Source organism: Aedes aegypti, chromosome 3 (assembly GCF_002204515.2).
Source record: "Aedes aegypti strain LVP_AGWG chromosome 3, AaegL5.0 Primary Assembly, whole genome shotgun sequence".
In the NCBI taxonomy this organism is placed as follows: domain Eukaryota; kingdom Metazoa; phylum Arthropoda; class Insecta; order Diptera; family Culicidae; genus Aedes; species Aedes aegypti.
In genome coordinates, this window is record NC_035109.1 from 275,886,305 (window position 1) to 275,905,794 (window position 19,490).

General features: G+C 40.8%; 2 protein-coding genes and 1 long non-coding RNA gene across 8 annotated transcripts in view; 2 read left to right on the forward strand and 1 right to left on the reverse strand.

Moving 5' to 3' along the window:
- The window catches only part of LOC5576935 (protein transport protein Sec16A), a 107,684-nt gene that overhangs the window by 570 nt on the left and 87,624 nt on the right, over positions 1 to 19,490 (forward strand). The gene's annotated exons all lie outside the window — the stretch shown is intronic.
- LOC110679644 (extensin-like) lies at positions 85 to 18,874 on the forward strand. 2 transcript variants are annotated; one of them, XM_021855035.1, is made up of 2 exons: positions 85 to 379; positions 16,059 to 18,874. In XM_021855035.1, exons 1-2 carry the CDS (start codon positions 344 to 346, stop codon positions 18,849 to 18,851), a joined length of 2,829 nt encoding a protein of 942 aa, XP_021710727.1. In that variant the 5' UTR covers positions 85 to 343; the 3' UTR covers positions 18,852 to 18,874. The 2 variants fall into 2 exon arrangements, with proteins under 2 accessions (XP_021710727.1, XP_021710728.1); XM_021855036.1 differs by lacking the exon at positions 85 to 379 and adding an exon at positions 15,910 to 15,951.
- LOC110679645 lies at positions 7,546 to 15,806 on the reverse strand. Its single transcript, XR_002502676.1, has 3 exons — positions 15,716 to 15,806; positions 7,763 to 7,962; positions 7,546 to 7,696 (listed from the first exon to the last, which is right to left on the reverse strand). It is a non-coding gene; the product is annotated as an uncharacterized LOC110679645 (long non-coding RNA).

Genomic DNA, 19,490 nt, shown 5'->3' on the forward strand with positions numbered 1-19,490 from the left:
GAAGTTGTGAAACCGGACAATCTCACCTGAATCGAATACCGGAGGAAGGGAAGTGAGGAGCCTTTGCAGTAGAAGAGGTAGTGGGGGAGGAAAACGCATCGACATGCCATTAGCGCAATCAGAAAATTGGTGACCCAAGACATTGTTGAGGCATTGCGCTGGACCGGAACAAGGATCACAAATCAGGTCGACTTTTTGACCCCCAGAACCAGAGGTCAAGTGGTATATCAAGTCTATTGAAAAGTATCAACATTAGAGCAGAAGTGTAAAGTTTCTGCCTGGAAGTGGGGGAAAGAACATCCGGAATTGCTGCGACTGCATATTAGAAGAAGCAGCTAGTAGGATGGATCACAATAATCACAATAATGCTCATCGGCAGGTAACGCCACAAAACGCGTCCAAATATCGAAATAATCGAAATTGCGTTCCGCGTAGGAAAGTGCTCTTGTAATCGTTGCTCTGCGCCCCACTTGTATGTCTGCTAGTTTATCCGCTCTTTGGTAGGTGCTACGGCTAGTTGAGATTATGCGTATACGTTTCCTTTCTATCTACGGTACGGGTTGTAAATATTTTCTGCCACGGGGATATTGGGGCAGGTCGGCCTATCGAAATTATATGAATGTTGATCATCTCAGCTGACTAGTGGTCATAAGCATAACTCATGGCTGGATTTACAAATTTGTGAGCCCCGGGCGACAGTTTTGTGGAGGATTCTTTTTGTCATTATTCGTTTGACACTGTATAATAGACTTAAATTCAGAAAGTTCAAGACCAACAATTGAAAAGGCCTCAAGTCCAAAATGTAAACAAATCGGGTTTCTGCTAATTTAAGTGTATAAGAGCCTATTCTTACTGTATCATACAATAGCCATGCAAAAATATGCATGAAAGTTGAAAAAATATCATTTTTTTTTAAAAGGCCCCATCTCATTTCCCGATAATTAGGATATTAATCGCAAATGCGGCCTTTTCCCAAAAAGGCCCCATTTCTATATTTACTTGAAACCGAGTTGAGGCCTATTAAACAAACATCAAAATTGCAACTAAAATTACGAAAAAATGTTTCAAATTTACTAAGCAGATACAAGTTATACTTCAGCCGCTCCGCTCCATGTATTATTTTACACAGCGATAGTCTCAACAGCAAACATAATCAAATTTTTCGTCGGGTTCCTGTGGAGTGATGTATTTTGTATCATACTACCTAATAATACCTGTGTCAGCATGTCTGTACTTCACGACTTGTTGATAACAACACGATTTTGTTACAATCACATGAAACATAACGTTCAATTGAAATATTACTTCAATTGAACAAATATTTCCATATAATTGCTCGACGACACTCTCGCTTAGCACATCCATTATGTTTATCGATGACGATGATTGAATAAATCACATACTTAATCGACCGCACGAACCTCCTCTTGCTGCAGAGATCCCATGTACCTTGCTTTACCACGTAACACTCTTCTACACTTCAATTATCGTATTTTATCATGAATATTGAATGATTTTCAAAAGGCCACATCTGAGGATGATGAAAAAACAAGCCACAACTAGAAGGCCTCAAAACATTTTAGAGTAAACAAAGGCGTCAACTCACAGGCCTCATCAGCGTCGGCCGGCGTCTATGGGCACAAATGAAAAGGGCTGCATAGCTTTTGGTGAAATAAAAGCCTCATTTCCTTTGACTCGTTTTTTTAGCAGGATTTTTTGCTAAAATGATAGTAATGAATATTCATAGCTATACATCAGTTTATCCATCGACTTTCTGGACGATAAAATAACATAAAATGCTTAAATTCATAATTTAAATTTGATTTATTGTTTGACAAAACAAGATTGCATTTTTCTCATTGTTTACTTTTTGGAGATGAGGCCTTTTGAATTGTTAGTCTTGAGTTATGAATATTTTTTAAACCTGGCGTAGTTTCAAAATAGGGCCAAAGTTCCGTGGATCAAAAAAGGATACTCAACAGTAAATACAGTGAACTCTCCCTCACTCGATATCCGGTAGCTCGATGATCCATAGTAAAAGTTGGTTTTCATTGCTACCTCGATGGTCCCTTCAATATCAAGATACAGTCAAACCAGAGACAAACCAGTCAAACCTCCACTGCCCTTCTACGCCTACTTGTCCCATGTTCTATGTAAATCTTATGGATCGCGGGACAAATATGCGTAGAACGGCAGTCCATGAGACAGAAATGCTTCGGAAAGCTGTTTGGGGGGACCATCATAGTAACCATGGAATTTTGATTTTAGTATGGTTCCGTCACTTTCGTGAGTCGATATCGAGTCATGGAACATCGACTCTTGGAGGTTTCACTGTATAAAGATACAGTCCTGAATAGTTTAAGGGCATATAGGACCATTGTGGCCACATGGTCATCTGGTACAGTTTCCGATAGGTTCTAAAGTATTTTGCACATATTGTACTACCCGGAGCAATGGTGCAGTTGACCTGGTATTTCTCAAAAATTATCTGCTACTCATATTTAGCCTCAAATCAGAGACTCAATACGAGTGGCAGCATGTTAATGTAGTATAAATATAATAAAAATTATCCAGGTGAACCTTCATCATGCACAGGGCGCATCAGCAGTGCTCAGCAGAAGGTTCACCAAGGAAAATATCGATGTGGAAATAATTTAAGAGACCTGGAAAAATAATGGTAGGGTACTTGATTACCCTTCGAGCAGTTGTACGACGAAATTCAGTCCAAACCACGAACAGCTATTCTTGCAAATAGGAACACAAAATGTGTCTCCCAATTACAGAATTTATCCGTAGAGGCATTGTTGCGATCAAAGTGTGACAACTATCCGTGGACAAACGGAGGTATGTATTGCCTCTGCTTACTTTCCTGGAGATGTTGAAGATGTGCATTCATCTTCGGTCGTTAATTTTATAATAGGATGCGATGCAAAAGCCCATCATACAATTTGGAGCAACGCCGTTATTAATAAAAGAGGAGAAGCTTTCTTAAACTACATGTCGTTTAACAACATAGACATATGCAATAGTGGGGGTTCTCCTACTTTTGTAAATGCTATCCGAGAGGAGTTTCTTAATCTCATGATCTGTAGTGACCTGCTATCGGAGAAGATTATGAACACACATGCTTATGATGAAGAACCATTGTCAGATCATAAAAAAATCCGGTTCGATTTTAAAGCTGGATCAGAAAAAAAAACAGAAAGCTACAGAAACTCGAAGAAACCCAATTAGGATCCTCTGTCGTTTTTATTTAACGAATAAGAATTCGTATAACGGTGAACAGTCCACGGCTGTCTCACATCTGGAAAATGCCTCTTATGGACTCATTGCAAAAATGATCTCATCTTATCTAAAAGGGATGTGCCTTGGTGGAATGACAAGCTGGCAGGATTGAGGAAGAAATTCAGGCAGTTGTTCAATAGAGCAAAGATCACTTTGGATTGGGTTGAATACAAAAAAAAACCCTTACAGAATACAACAGAGAACTAAGGCACGCCAAACGTAAGAACTGTAGACGGGTATGCGAAAGCATCAACAACGCTCCTGCAGGTGCAAGGCTGCACAAAGCCCTTTCAAAAAACCATTCAAACGGTCTAGGTAGCCCTCAAGAAGAGGATGGCAGTTTTACTGTTGACTCTTCTGAAACACTGGAAGTAATTATGAGAACTCATTTCCCTGAATCGATCCCATATACGGATGAAGAACAGGTCTTAGATGAGGCATGTATAGTCGATAAATGCTTATCAGAAAGCCTGCGAAATCTTCACGCCATCGAGGGTCGAATGGGCATTGAGTTTTTTTTTCAGCCTTTCAAATCTGCAGGAAAGACATTTTCTCAGCCTTACTGCAACAAGGAAAAGAGACGCTTTGTCAGCCCTCAACGGAAACATTCAAAGCTAGTGCTGCGCTTTCATACATTTCAAAAGCGTGGTGAAAGGTTCGAGTTGTTTTTATTCCAAAAGCTGGAAGAAAAGATAAAACAACTCCCAAAGCTTTTAGATCTATAGGTGTGGCGAAGATTTCCCAAATCTTAATGAAGGAGATCTTATGTTGTGAGTTAAGCTTTAAGCTAAAAATAGAATTACATTTAGTGGGTCAGTTTCAACAAACTACAGAGGTCGTCTTACAATTTTGGTGAAAATCCCAGGAAAACTTGTGTGGATCGTGTCACAGACTGACTGCTACGAAGACCTAATTGAATAATTGCAGTTTAATTCAAATCTACCTTAGTTCTAGTTCTATGTAATTACCTCTGAGTCTTCTATAATTCAATTTGAAAGGTATAATAATCGAATTCACTGATTGAATATTCTTAAAGCATAACTATAAAGGGCAAAGAGTGAAGACATACATGAACAATTTGTATAGGAGATCATTCGTAGATTACATAGGTACATAATTTCATAATTTCATCCACTGTCATTAAACTACTTGTACTCCACGTATCACTAACAGTTCGAATGGGATCAATTTTAGATAATAGTGACTTTTACGTCTAGTATGTTGATTAGGTATGCTGTTGATAATATGCTTCAATTTCTGCGAATCACTCTAGTCTGACAACCCACAGATAGTAACGTCAACGACGGCTCAGGTTGACAGTTCGGCCTTAGAAGCGCTGCTTGTTGTTTGCAGCTTCGACGCGACGCGGGGTTTCATCGTGACATCCCCCCTCCCGTAAATCCTCCTGATAATTCACCAGGTCATCGTGTTCACTGCTGGGTTTACCACTACCGTTGACGTCGAGAATAGCTAAACGCACTGCTGGTCTTTGCAATACACCGAACGACGTGCGAACTAAAGCTTGACGCACTCTTCCGTCACGCCCATCTACCACCTTCTCTACTCGGCACTGATTTCTCGAAGTACTGCCTACTATTAGGCGGCATCCACAAATTACGTAACGCTCTAGGGGGAGGGGGGATGTAGGCTCAAGCGTTACGGCTCATACAAAAATTTAAAATTTTTCATACAAAAAGCGTTGCGGAGGGGAAAAAAAATGCTGGATGCTGCCTTAGGACTAAGTCCCCCTCCTTTAACTCCCTTACTTCTGCAAACCATTTACTTCTTCTGTTTATATTTACACTAAAAAAAATCCAAACGTCGATACTTCGTGAAAACATACGTAGTTTTTTTTTCCATCGCACTTTTCACGTAGCACTTACGTGAATCGTAGGTGACCAAGAATGAACTAATGAACTTTCTCTCCGCCGCTGTTCTCCGCTAATAGCTACGTGATTTTCCCGCACCTTTCATACATAGGGGTCGTAGAACTTAGATGAGGTTCCGGTGAATTTTATCGGAGCTTGCAATGAAGAGTGCTTGAAATGACGATAATTTAGATCTGCAACTTTCAAATACCGTCGGACGGGGCTACTTTTGATTCCAGGGGCTACTTTGGGCACTCACCTTTTGTATTTATTAGCAGCGTAAATATTAATCTGAGCAATTTTGTGTCCTCAGCACTTTTATTAACCAATATATGCTCTACCACTAGGCATGATTTTTTCTTGGAACAACATCAACAATAACAAAATAAACAAGAAAACATTTCAAAAAAGCCCGAATAAATATTCACAAGGTATAAAACATTGGCTATACAAACATTGTTTGAATTTTACCCATGTCTTGGAAACTTATTAGGAGCATCACAAAACTATCGAATCGTCATGTTTCATGAAAATCTTGTGATTTGTTTTGCTTAAAATTGTTGTTTTATTAAAATAATTGATCAAAGGTCTTATTTTTGCGACTTTTATTTTATTATAATGTTTTGTTTCGTGTATTTTACAACATAAAAAATAAAATAAATGTTTGTAAAAGTGAATAGACATAAAACACATATATTTCAATACGTACCAATGCCAAATTCACAACATAATCTCAAAAAAACTATTTTTCGTCATATTTTACATGAATTTGTAGTACAGAACAGTTGCATCCTTCAAATGTCTAAATTAAACTACTCTTAAGCCAGCTCTAAACTGCTAAGAAGCTAAAAGCATATTACAAAAGCAAACTTACTTCTTTACGATCTTGCTAAACTTTACTTCATATATTGCGTTTTTAATGAAAATTACTTACTGGTATTAAATTAGTTACCGGTATTAATGAATTCGGTTTTGCGTCGTCCGATAGATTTAGCTCACGGTTTCGCGCATGTTTTCGACGCCGGAGATTTTTTTTCCTGTTTTGGAGCGTCTTGCTGGGTAGTGCTTCGTGAAGCCCAAGCAGGACAGTTCGGTTTTGCGTCGTCAGACAAATTTTGCTCACGGTTTCGCGCGTGTTTTTGTCGCCGGAGATTTTTTTTTACGCGTATCGTTATTTTATACAATCCGATGACCCTGGAGGGATTGGTTTTGCTTTTTACTGGTTATTGAGCAAAAATATTACTGCACAATCGACAAGCATTTCGCGAAATACTATTTATACTATAAATAAGCTATTGTTTTCTCTTTTGATTGCCGGCATTCAAAAGATTAATTTGAAAACGCTTAAACAACAAATATTTATGGTCTATCGCCAGCTTTCTAGGCGAATCCTGACAATATACCTTCTCCAACCTCCAACTCCGTAGCACTTATGAGGGTGTCGCTGAGTCGGTGGCCTCTCATTAAGTAAGTGCTACATCATCATTTCCTTCCCCTATCCCAAGTTACGGTAAAGATGGGCGTGGCCGGGAATAGCGATATTCATGCTTTTAGTTTTCTTGTTTATGATTTGAACAAGGTATACTCCCCTGCCTTGTTTTTGAAAGTAGTCAGGATGAGATTATTAAAAAGAAACATGAATGTTGCTAGTATCCAATCTACGAAGTATACCGTAACTACGCTAACGCTAAATTAGTTACCGGTATTAATGTGATCCTTCAACATATCGTTCATATAACAGTAAGAATAAAAAAACTACATTACTCATTTATCATCGCAGTACCTAGTAGTTACGTCGCTCGTTTATGTCAACTTGAAAATCGAGCATTCGTAACTGATAGTTTCATTTAAGAGGAAGTTGAAAATTTAGGTTTCATACTGCAAACTGAGAATAGTGAATGGCATGTTTCGTTGAAATTTGTTATATATGTGTAATTGATTCTAGCTTTGCAATTTTCTACATTAAGTTTATCAATGAAAAACGTTCCATAACATCACAGTGGACGACAATCTATTGAATCAGTTTGAAAGTTATAAGGAAAAATCATTTCATTAGCAAATTGTGAAAATGTCCAAAGTAGCCCCATTTTTGTCTTGAAATACACTTTTTTCCGCTATTCAAGCATTTTTGTTATTTCTTGATGGATTTGCCTCATATTTTGCACATTTGTTACGTACATATACAACTTAAATATAGGCAAAAATTATCATCTATCCATAATTCTAAGAGTTACAAATCCTCAAAGTTAAAGAATGTGGAAATAATGTCAAAAGAAGCCCCGTTTGACGGTACTTCATGTTTTTCGAAATAAGTTATTCCAAGAACGGAGATATTTTTTATATTTTAGCATTTATTGTAAAATATGATTACACATTTTTAACTTCCATAACTGGGATACCGCATAAATTCCGGCCAGAGAGTTGGTAAAGCCTGTTGCGTGTGATTTCGGCATGCGGAACTACCTATACGTAAGCAATCCAAAGCGGTCGGTGATTAAATATATGGCTCCAGTAACATTCCAAATCCAAATAACACTGCGGCACTGTTAAAATGATGAAAATAATATAAATTCATTGTTTGACAAATGTGTTTACCTACAAATGTTTACCTTGAGAAAAGTTATGCTGAATTTCGTGTGACTTCGAGTATGTAATGATATCCGGTGTACTTTTAGAGCAATATTCTTTGAATATTTAAAGTAATGAATGTGCCACACATTATGTTGCTAGATCTGAATCCGAATCTGCACACATTTTGGCTTTTGAACGCATGGGTTTCTAATGGTGCTATCTTTACTCTTTTTATTTTCTAGAAGAAAATGGTCGGGTGTTAGTGCTTCATCATTTGCTGATTTTAGTGGCACATATGTAAGGGGTCTAGCATGAACCATTCGCATCAAGAACTATAGTTTCAAGTGTCTCGTCGTCAGGTTTGCGACAAGACTCATTGATCGACGCGATCTGAACTTTAACAGAACGCACCAGGCGTTCCCAAACGCCTCCTATATGTGGCGCAGCTGGTGGAATAAATTTCCATGAGGTATTTGTGCTGGTGAACGTTAAGACCAGTGCATCATTTATCTCCCTTTGCAGCTCATTGCTAGCTCCCTGGAAGCACGTTGCGTTGTCAAAGTATATCTCCACGGGCGGTCCACGTCGTGCAACAAATCGTTTGACTGCCATTATACACGGCTCTGTTGAAATACTATGTACGACTTCTAGGTGTATGGCGCGAATGGAAAGACATGTAAATAGTGCTATCCAGCGTTTTGTAGTACTCCTGCCAACCCGTACCAGACCTGGCCCAAAATAATTCGAGCCCAACGAATCGTAAACGGTCGCTCGAACGTCAACTAGCCGAGCCTTTAGGAAGAGATGCTCATAGAGGATCTCGTGTGTAGCCTTTGTTAGGCGGCATTCGACACAAGTTCTTTTTATTTATTTTACCAATCGAGAGCCCGAAGCTTAGGAATTTCAAATCGTTGGCGAATTTCAGTACCACTTATTGTCTCCGATAAGCATATGGTATCGAGTAATTAGTGTTAGTTATACGAATGTGCCTTGGGAGATTCGCAGGGTATCGGGCCTCCACTGGAATGTAGAATGCTGAACCAAGTCTGCCTCGCATGCGCACTACACCATCACTGTCCATAAAAGGCCAGCTTCTGTAGATTGAACTTGATTTTGCAACTGTTGGTTGACGTTCTTCTGCTGGTCCACGTGTCTTGAAGAGAGACTCAACTTCCACCGGAAAAGCTTCTAGTTGTGCAATTTTCCATAAACTTTGTTCCGACCTAACCTATTCCTCATGTTGAAGTGGTCCAATAACCGATGGTTGACGATTCCCCTTTCGAAGTAGGTTATCTATAAACCGGAGAACGTCCGGTCCACTTGTCCACTGACTAAATCTGTTCACATCGATTAGAGGACTCGGAGTCCAATGTGTATGACAACGTTTAACCTCCTCTTGGGTTGTGGAAATTGTTCGTTGTTGAGGCCATGTTAGTTCGGGATCGTAAAGACCTTTGTTCCACTTAGTTGTATGGACCGCTACGTTGATTTTGGAAGGAACCCATTTCCAATCACAGGGATCACTCAGCATCAGGATTTCACCGATTCGTAGCTCAACAAATTTATTGTACCGCCTGTGGTCTGATCTGATCCATGCAATAACAGTACTCGAATCGCTCCAGTAATATTTCTGCGATACATGGAAGGTGTGATTGGCTTGTATTGATTCCATGAAGCATGCCCCCAGACAAGCATGGGAAACATTCACTCGAATATTGCATTTCTCTCGCTCACATCCACAAGCGGTCAAGAGCGAGATTGCCGTTTCTACGACCAAGCTGAGTGTTTCAATTTCCAATGCGCTTTCTTCTTGTTCGCCGAGCGACAAATTAGACAAAAACGGCAACAGAATGATTCACTACCGACTCCTCGTGCCGAAGGCATCCGATTGCTGTAGCGAATGATTCTTTACATTCCGATTCCGCACGAGTGACATTCGTATTTGAGAGCTGAAGAGCGTTCACTGACTGGTATTACACAAGGCGAAATGTTTCAGTGAACGCAAAATCTGTACATTTCGCAGGAAGCTTTCAGTGATCGAATGGCGAACGCGTTCTTTCGTGTCTCCAATTTAAGAGAGGATAGGTGCTCTCTCCGCTCCGTATATCTTTTTATTTTCGGTTTATCTCAATCGTTTACGATTCGTCGGGATTGCGCTCACCCTAGTAGCGTTCGGCAGTCGTTGAACATTCGGTGGCAGCAGATACTTTGCAGATATTTTATCGGTAGCGTTCGGGTGAGTGAGTGAATTTTCCCATGCTTGCCCCCAGAACTACTGCTTTAAGTTCTAGTCGAGGGTCTTCAGTGGAGCGACCTTAGTTTTGGCGCCAATTAACGGCACTTGAATTCCTGATTCGGAATCCAAACGAAAGTAGCCAACACATGAATAGGCTGCTTCGCTAGCATCAACGAATATGTGTAGATTGTTGAACTCAGTCGGAATCGCTGAAGAGAAGTAGCTCCTTGGTATCCTCAACTTTACTAGCTGGTCGAACATTTCTGTTCATCGATACAAACGTTCGCAAATTTCATCATTTATAGGTTGATCCCAAAGTGATCCTGAGGCCCAAATCTCTTGAATCAACATTTTACCATGTATAAGAAAAAATGATGCAAAGCCCAATGGATCAAACAGGCTCATTACTATTTTCAAAACCTCTCGCTTCGTTGGAACATGTTCGGGGCACGGTGTGTTTCGTAGAGCAATTTCAAAACAAAAAAATCGGCATGTCTGAAATTTTGACACAAGAAAGCTATGATTCTCCCCTTCCATTTGCAACCAAAACGAAAATAATCGGTCGGGGGGTCTAAAATAATATTTTTTTTTTTCGATTTTTTTACGGAGTTTGGGATATAACTTAACCTTAGTAAGGACCTTGGGTCGTTTTCGACCCATTTCAAAATTCAAATCATTGTAACTTTTGATTAAAATAACGTAGCAATTTGACGTTTTCTGATAATTAGGTTTTTTTTTGTGCGAACATTTATTTTTGCGCAAAAATTCGATCCGTTTCCGGCCCCTTAGGGAGCTTCCATAAAATAAAAGTTACAAATTTTGACTTAGGGTCGTTTCCGACCCAAAAAAAAAAAAAAGCTCGGGGTCGTTTCCGACCCAAACAAAAAAAACAGTTGGGCTGAAACGAAAGGTACACATGTTGATTTTCGGAAACCCATCGAGAGATCCGGAATCGCGTCACTGTGGCCAGCGGGAACCTGCTACATCTTAAAAAAGTCCCTTTAGACACCCTTACATTGACAACCTGTAGTTTCGTAACTAAACAAGTAATCTGAACCGTCCTTATTTTGTTGAATATGTATTTACGTGCACTGTAAATAGAGATTCTCAAATCATTTAGATATTCATACCCGGTTTCGGAAACCCGGAACATCCGAAAACTAAGTTTCCATCGCAGTTTTGTGTATGTAATTCACATCGGTACTATTTGGTTGATGGATATTTTGTTATAAAATTTCTCTGTAATAAGGAATCAATTACCGGTGCACATCCTTTGAAAGTCTCGGTCCAGTATGGTCCATGCAGAACCAGTTCCTGGAGACCCGGAAGGTATCCAATCTGGACAATTCGATGAAACTACTCGGATTGATGCCAAAAAACCAAATGACTTGTGTCCAACTCATAGCGATTTATTATGTTTGAATGTATTTTGCCAAAAGAATGAATTGATGGTTATTCTGGTTCTTTTGGGTACCGAAATGACCACCGGAAAACCCGTAATATGAGACCACTAAATTTTAGCACCAAACCTAGGCATGCGACGGCTCAAACTTCATGATTTTGAATCCCTGTGACTCTTCTAATTCAATTTTAGCGCAAACTCGAACGTCTTTTGATGGAAGATTAGCATCAAGAGTTGTTCGAACTGGCGCTTTTAGAAGTTTTGGACACAACAAAGCTATACGAAACATAGTACTTGCAATCTGCTGGATATAAATAGCAAACAAGTCTGTATGCACTAAAGATCACCGTTTTTGGCTCCTTTTTTGATGTAATCGGAGACTTTTATGATCCACCCAATATTTTTGTTAAAGCTTCGTATGATTTCGTTATTAAGCTAGCAAAATCGTAAAGTTACTGAGTAACATTTTCAAAGCTGATTTAATGTACTTGTTTTATGAATTACTATAGAATTACAAACAACACTAATAAAACTATGCTAAAACTGAACATTACAGCACTTATTGAGATCTCTAAGCAAAATGTTACGATCACACGATCAATTTTTCACAGGTAGATTTGTTATGAATGAAACCTTTCGATGTTTGTATGAATTCATTTGCACTTTTACTACCATCAATTTAAAAAGGAAGTGTATATTCGTCAGCATTATTATTAATATTCTTATCTTATTTAAGAGATTTCAGCCCTAGACTGGCTGCTAATCTCAGAATATTTGTCAGCAATTCTGTTTGTTTTACCATCGCAAACGAAAGCAATGTTCTGTCAATCCTCACAACAAACACATAGACAATAGTGTCAACATTGCATTGCTATTGCAATTGGGTTGGAATTTTGGATTTATGAAATATTATATTGCGTCTGTCATTGGCACAAATGTGAACTTGTCAATTTTCTAGAATCTATGACATAAGGTTGAAAGGGCACAAGTTCGAGGAGGAATAATGAGGGGATAAAAGGTCAAAAATCTTCTTTCGAAAATTATTTTATTTATTATAATGCAAATCACTTTCAACCTTTGCTTCTTTTGACCTTTTCATTTTCGTCCATTTGTCTTGTCTTCCTTTTGTCTTTCGACTTATTGTCCTTTCGACCTTTTGTCTTTCGATCGCTTGTTCATAAACCAAGTCAGAAAGATGAATATTGCTCTTGAGTTAAAATTAAAAATTGAAAACTGGTTGTTTGACATACTTAGTTTTCAAACCAATGCAAATTTCAACAATAAATGAAAGCAAAAGAAAGGCAACTCGAAAATTTAAATTTCGAGGTTTAGGTCTCGAGCTGTCTAGCAGTGTTGTTCAGACTCATTTCCCCGGAAATAACATTTTCCGAACTACGAAGCCACGAACTACTAAAACCATGCTCTATCCTCCTAAGATAGAAAAGCAGATGGTTAAGCTTGAGTACTGCACACAAAATCGATCAATTTTGATCCCATTTCCCATTTCACCGAAACTTGAATTGCGGCCCACCGAGATCGAAACTGTCGGATCCCATGTGCAACACTCAAGCCCAACCATCTCCCCCTCCATCTCAGGAATACAACGCACAGTTATAACAGTTCATGGCTTCACAATTCGAATTTCGGGGAAATGAGTCTGGTCAACACTGCTGTCTAGAATATAATCTACTAGATATTGACACTAGATTTTTGCAACATTTCCATCTAAATCCATTTCAACAGTTCACCTCACCAAAATTTATTAATGTACGGTGCATTTAAAATGATACTACAAACAATAAAATAAAAAAAAAAAATGAACTAGACCCCCCGATGGATTATTTTCATTTTAGCAACAAATGAAAGAGGAAGGTCTTGTTTTTCATTGGTCCGAATTTGAGACATGCCGATTTTTTTGTTATAAAGTTACATGAAAAAGACACCGTGGGGGCTGAAAATTTGTTGGAATTCTTTTAGCGTAAATGAAGACATCTTCTTTGGGAATCCACTTCATCCCGAGTACTGACTCGATTGATTCTCCTCTTTCTAGCAACAGATCTTTACATTCATCATTCGAGAGCTCTCATATTCCGCGCAGTACGGCGACTTCATTGTTTTTGAATTTCCTCAGCTGGAAACCTCCATTTGAATGAATATGTTTCACCTCATTCACTGTGCGAATCGCATCCTCCACCGTGGCAAAACTATCGAGGTAGTCGTCCATGTAATGGTTTTCCAGAATTGCTCCTGCTGCACGTGGGTACTCGGATGCGAACTCTGATGCGTTAAGGTTCTTAACGTATTGTGCTGACGAGGGTGAGGAAGTTGAGCCAAACGTTAAAACGTTCATCATGTAGATGTGTGGTTCTCCTTCAGGATCTTCGCGCCAAAAGAATTGTTGTGCTTGCTGGTGCTGGTCGATGACTGCGAGTTGGTGAAACATCTCTCTTATGTCTCCACTTACAGCCACGGGGTACTGACGGAAACGAGATAACACTGGCAATGGTGTCAGCAAGTCCGGGCCTTTCAGGAGTTTGGAGTTGAGCGACACACCGTCGGATTTAGCTGAGGCATCCCAGATGAGCCTAACCAGATAAGAGGTTCCTTGGGATTTGAAACAATTTCCAATGGGAGATACGAGACGGATCCAACGATTGGATTTCATTTTGTGTAGCCCTATGGGCCCCTTAGCTCATATTCGTGAATCAGTTCAGCAATTTGGTGAATACTATCCAGCAATTTGGTAGATTATTTTCCAATAATTATCTTAGCAAATAATCTTAACATTTCGGAGATCCTTGCTGGTTTTTATAAAAATGCAGATGTTTTTACAAAAATCTCTTTAAAGATTACTTTATAAGTTGCTTTAGAAGTATTTCCAGTATTTTTTTTGTAAATATTTCTCCAGTGATTTTTTTATTTCCTAGAGCTCTTTGTAACCTTCATTGGTTACATTCCTAGATTAATTTCTGGATAAACCTGACTGAAATCTTGAAAAAAAAAATCGTTCGAAATTTTTTAGCAGTTTTCAAGAAAACCGTGGAGTTTTCTATGAATTACTTTAACCAATTTAACGAAATTTTGAAGGAATTCCTAGGAATCAATTCATTGATTATTTGATCGAGTTGACAAAATATTCAATAGATGATTAGGGGCCTTCCTTAGCCGAGTGGATAGAGTCCGCAGCTACAAAGCAAAGCCATGCTGAAGGTGTCTGGGTTCGATTCTCGGTCGGTCCAGGATCTTTTCGTAATGGAAATTTCCTTGACTTCCCTGGGCATAAAGTATAATCGTACCTGCCACACGATATACGAATGCGAAAATGGCAACTTTGGCAAAAAAAGCTCTCAGTTAATAACGGTGGAAGTGTTCATAAGAACACTAAGCTGAGAAGCAGGCTCTGTCCCAGTGAGGACGTTAATGCCAAAAAGAAGAAGAAGGTGAAATTCTGGGGTACTTGGTTCTCCCTTGAGAAATGAATGAAAATAAAAAAATACTTTGGAGGATTTGCATAAAGAAATTCCTGAGGAGCCATTTCTGGGATGATCCTTGAAAAAATCCAGATTGAATTTCTGTAAGTAAGTGCAAATATATCGGAGGTTTTATCCTAGGATGTGGGTCTCTTTTTTAGAGGTCTCTAAAGTGACTGTTTTTATGACACCGCTACCAGCCTTAAGGAGGGTGCGGTGTCCATGATAGTGTGACAGTGCATGTATTGGGAATTGAAAAAAAACGTGACAAGGGCGATCTAGAAAACCCACAAAATGATGGACGACGTATTTGAATCTTCACAAACTGCTTGCAGAACTGGCGGATCCGAACAGAAATATATGAATTGTGGTTCAGAAATCTGTTAAATTCCAATAATGGTAGTATTTTTTAGGACATTTCAAAAAAATAATTTCGAGGGAAGGTATTATTTTATGTGACGTCATTACTGGAAAGATGAATAAAATTCTACTGCAACAAGTGTGTATATTGGAATTCATATGACGTTATTAGACAATCCGGGTATTTTTAGTCTTCTAGTTGTGTGGCCCAATAAACCTCTTCTTCCCCTACGCGCTAGCAGCGTATACGCGACCTATCAACTTAATTGCTCGTCGCACCATTACGCACTCCGATTCAAACTAAAACGTCTGGTGCGAAACGATTTGACCGGTTTTGCAGCCGCTTGTGTTTCTATGTACTCTGTTATGTTGTTGACTCCTTCTTCGTCTCCTCTTTTAAACATAGTTCGTTATACCTGTCGGTATACGTAGACATCGCCAGGAGACCCACTGAACTATAATATGCGCCTGCCACCGGCAGTAGGAAAGATTATGAAAGTGTTTCTGCCTCTACGATTCATACCTTTGTGCTTCTCCCCATTCCACGTTTCGATCTGCGGAGTTTTCTCCCCAATCATTGGTAGTTTTGTTTTTGTATTTCGTCTGCTGTTTTGCCTTCGTCGTCGGCTCCATCCAGCCAGTGGCGCAACAATGTACGTGATTCGCATTTTCGGTTTCGATAAAATATAATAGATTATGTAACACAACTAGGCACAATTTCACTGGCAATGTATGAAGCTCGATAAAAATAGATATCAGGTAGCATAGTATCATATTCATGCATTTATTTTTTATCTGCTTTAGGTTAAGAAGTTTAACAAATTTTTATTAACATGACACTAAACAGATCATTTGCTTCTTTTTAGGTGTTGTACGATTGGAACCAGCCAGTTGTTGAACCCGTTTATACAAGCACCTACTTCAACCGACTGGGTGAAGCCAAGCCAAGTGCAAGTGCAGACGATGAAAATGGAAGAAGTGTAATCGATGCATACCATCATCAAGTAACCGACAACAAGGAAACTAGTGTTAGTCCAAATACAGGGGTATTTCAGGCAAAGCAGTATCACTATCACGCTAGAAAAATGGCAGAGCCATTTTCAGCCTCAACAGCATTTACCAACAATAACAACAACGATGGTTGGGGAGACGATTGGGGCGATTGGGGAGAGAACACCAATTCGTTCCCTCAGCAGAAAGCTGCGCCTTCACAGCAACATCAACAGCAAGTAGCTCCGCCCAAACCCAACATGAACACCACCCAGTACTTCCACACCCAGCAACAACAGCAGTATCCGCCGCAACAAGTGCATTTGGATCAGAACAATCAAAACTTCATGCCCAACCCAGTTCAATCCGCTGGTCTTCAACAACCGGTGTATATGAACTACTCTGCCCCTACCGCTTCAATACAACAACAGCAACCGCAACAACCCTTTCAGCCAACATACCAACATCATCCCTATCCTCAACAGCATCCACCGTACACGCAACCTCCAGCATCAAACAATTACTTCAACCAGCCACCGCAGAGACCTCCATCGCATCCCCCGGCTTCGGTGACCCCACAGCTTCCCCAACATTCGGTCCCATCGTTCAACCAATCCATCTCTGATAGCTTCAACGCCAGTCCCAACGATAACTGGAACTGGAACATTTCGGATAACCAGCCAGCTATTAGTCCAAAACCACAACACGTAGAAGCTCAACCGCAACCGCATGTGTTTCAGGACACCTACCATCATCAACAGAGTTATGCACAGCAGAATGCTGCTCCGCAGAATACTTTCAGTTTACCTGGTGCTGCAAACAATACTCAGCTGCCGCAGGCTAAGGTTCAGCCTGCCCAGCTAACTCGGCTAAAGAATGAAACTCTGTCGCCGCAGTGGTCCATCGAGAGCCAAGTCTCGCAAACGTCCAGTGATCGTTCCATTGAGAGTGGCGAGATCGGCGAAAGTAGAAGTTCCAACACCGGGCCATCAGACGATGGTTCCTCCGGTAGACACCAATCTAAACATCAGGTTGAAAACTACGAAAACATTGGCTACGAACAGCAATACCCAGTCCATGCTGAAATTCCGGATGAATTGGACGTGGCATTGAACTCGTTGAGCATCAAACAGGAGCCCCAAGTGGAAGCGGAGCCAAAAACACAAAATAACTACAGGGAGTCTTCTTTCCCTCCACCTCCGCCTTCAATAGCCAGCAGCAATCAACAAGCTGATGGCGGCTCTTTGCCCCCCAAATCGACTTCCAAGACTCCGCCATTGCCACCGCCTCCTGTTGAAGTTGATCAAAAAGCATCTACAGAAATTCAGTCTCCTCCGCAAGGTCCTCCACCAAGTCAAGGCCCACCTCCATCACAAGGACCCCCACCTATCCAGGGACCTCCAAAGGGTTCGGCCAACCCATTCAAGCGCACCACACAACGCACCCACATCGCTACTCCTGGATTAGGGGTCACACAACCACCGGCACCAAATCCAACCTTCTTCTACCAGCCGCAAGAGCTCCCGAATGTGGAAAACCTTACCCCAGAAAATCAAGAAATTCCTGATGCTCGCTTGGAAAACGTTGAAAACCTCGAGGTCGCTCCCAGTAACGACCGCAATCAATATCTACAAACCGGACACCTCTCCGAAGATGGCTACGCAACTTCTCATCGCGCTGCGTCACACGACCCACAACTAGCCGATGATAGTCTCCCTCCACCGGGACTATCCCGTTACGTGCCGGGCCAGCAGCAATCCGAAAATAATCAACAACCACCCAGCCATACCTATCCTGAACCCCCGCCAGGTTTGGATCGAATGATCCCCGGAACCGACCTGGAGAACGCAACCGATCTCAACATGGAACGCCAAGCCGATGGCGAAGTGTCCGATTCTGCCTCGAACCCAAACCCACGGCCAGCTTATTCGTCTGCTGCACCCACCCAAGCTGATCACCATCATCTGCACCACCAGGAAGAGGAAATCAGTGATCGCAATCTGTATTTGGTTCCAGGCGAAAGCGATACCCATCACAACCAGCAGCGCGTAATTCCCGGCGTCGAAGACGATCGACCACCGCAAAGTACGAGTGCCAGTAGCTATTCGGCGCAACATGCCCTCGATATTCCGATCAACGAGCAACAGCGTGAGCTGGTTATGGATGGCGAGAACCCTCACGACCCCCCAACTCAGCCCCTTCACGTTGAAATAAGTCGCGATGAACCCATCGAAGGAGGTAACACAGATGATGACAGTCCGGCGATCGGCGGCAATCCGGGAGCCACTGCCGTCAGCATCGCAGAACCAGAATCGAATCCTGCCGCGGAAACACCACGCAAAGATCCATCCAACACCTCCACGGCGGACGAAAGCGACAAGGAGCGATCGATGTTCTACGGAGGGAAGGGTAAACCGACGCGGAGGGACGAAGATCCGTTGCGACGGTCGAACAAAAGCAAGAGCTCGCGGGATCGCTACGATACGGAAGACTCGGACTACAGTGACCGGGACCGGCGACGGAGGGAAGGAAGTAATGGAGTGGAACATCGGGAACGGAGACGAGGCGAGCGGGAGAAAGAGAAGGAGAGGAGGAAGGATGGCGGTAGGGACCGGGAGCGCGATCGTGATCGTGATTACGACTATCGGGATAAGGACAGAAACAGGTAAGTGCGATGTATGACAGTTATGTTGAGGCAGTCGTCGTATAGACAATGCACCTTTTTTCGGGCGATCGATTTTTCACAGAATAAAACGAAGGTCCAACTCCAGTTATTAAACAAATTAATCATACAAAACTGATGAAAATCGATTGCTAATATCAGGTCTTATCCTTTTGTTTGAGAACACTCTAAGGGAGCTGTTCTTTGTAATTTATGATTTTTGTTTCTCACGTTGGCGTGTTTCCGCATCTTTTTTTTATTATGTGGAAATTTGTCAAATAGTTTAATACATAGCATAATTTTCTTGAAAATGTGATGCTGGGTAATTAACCTTCGGGCTGTCGCGCTGTTGTACTTTGTATGCTTATATTTTTTTTTGCAACAAAGATATCTATCGACACCAACTCAAAATGATTTCCTCTAATAACTTCATGAGAACAATATCCGAAAGTTTTTGTTTACAGTGTGACTATTCATAATGCGGTAAAATCAACAAATGTTCATAGAAGTCGCATAACAATGAACGCACTATATACGTTTCGAGTAGACCACAATGTGAAATCGGTATATCCAGGGTGTCCATCCATCCGGGAAATCTGGGAAAAGCGGGAAAAACACGAGAATTCCGAATATAAGTGAACCAATT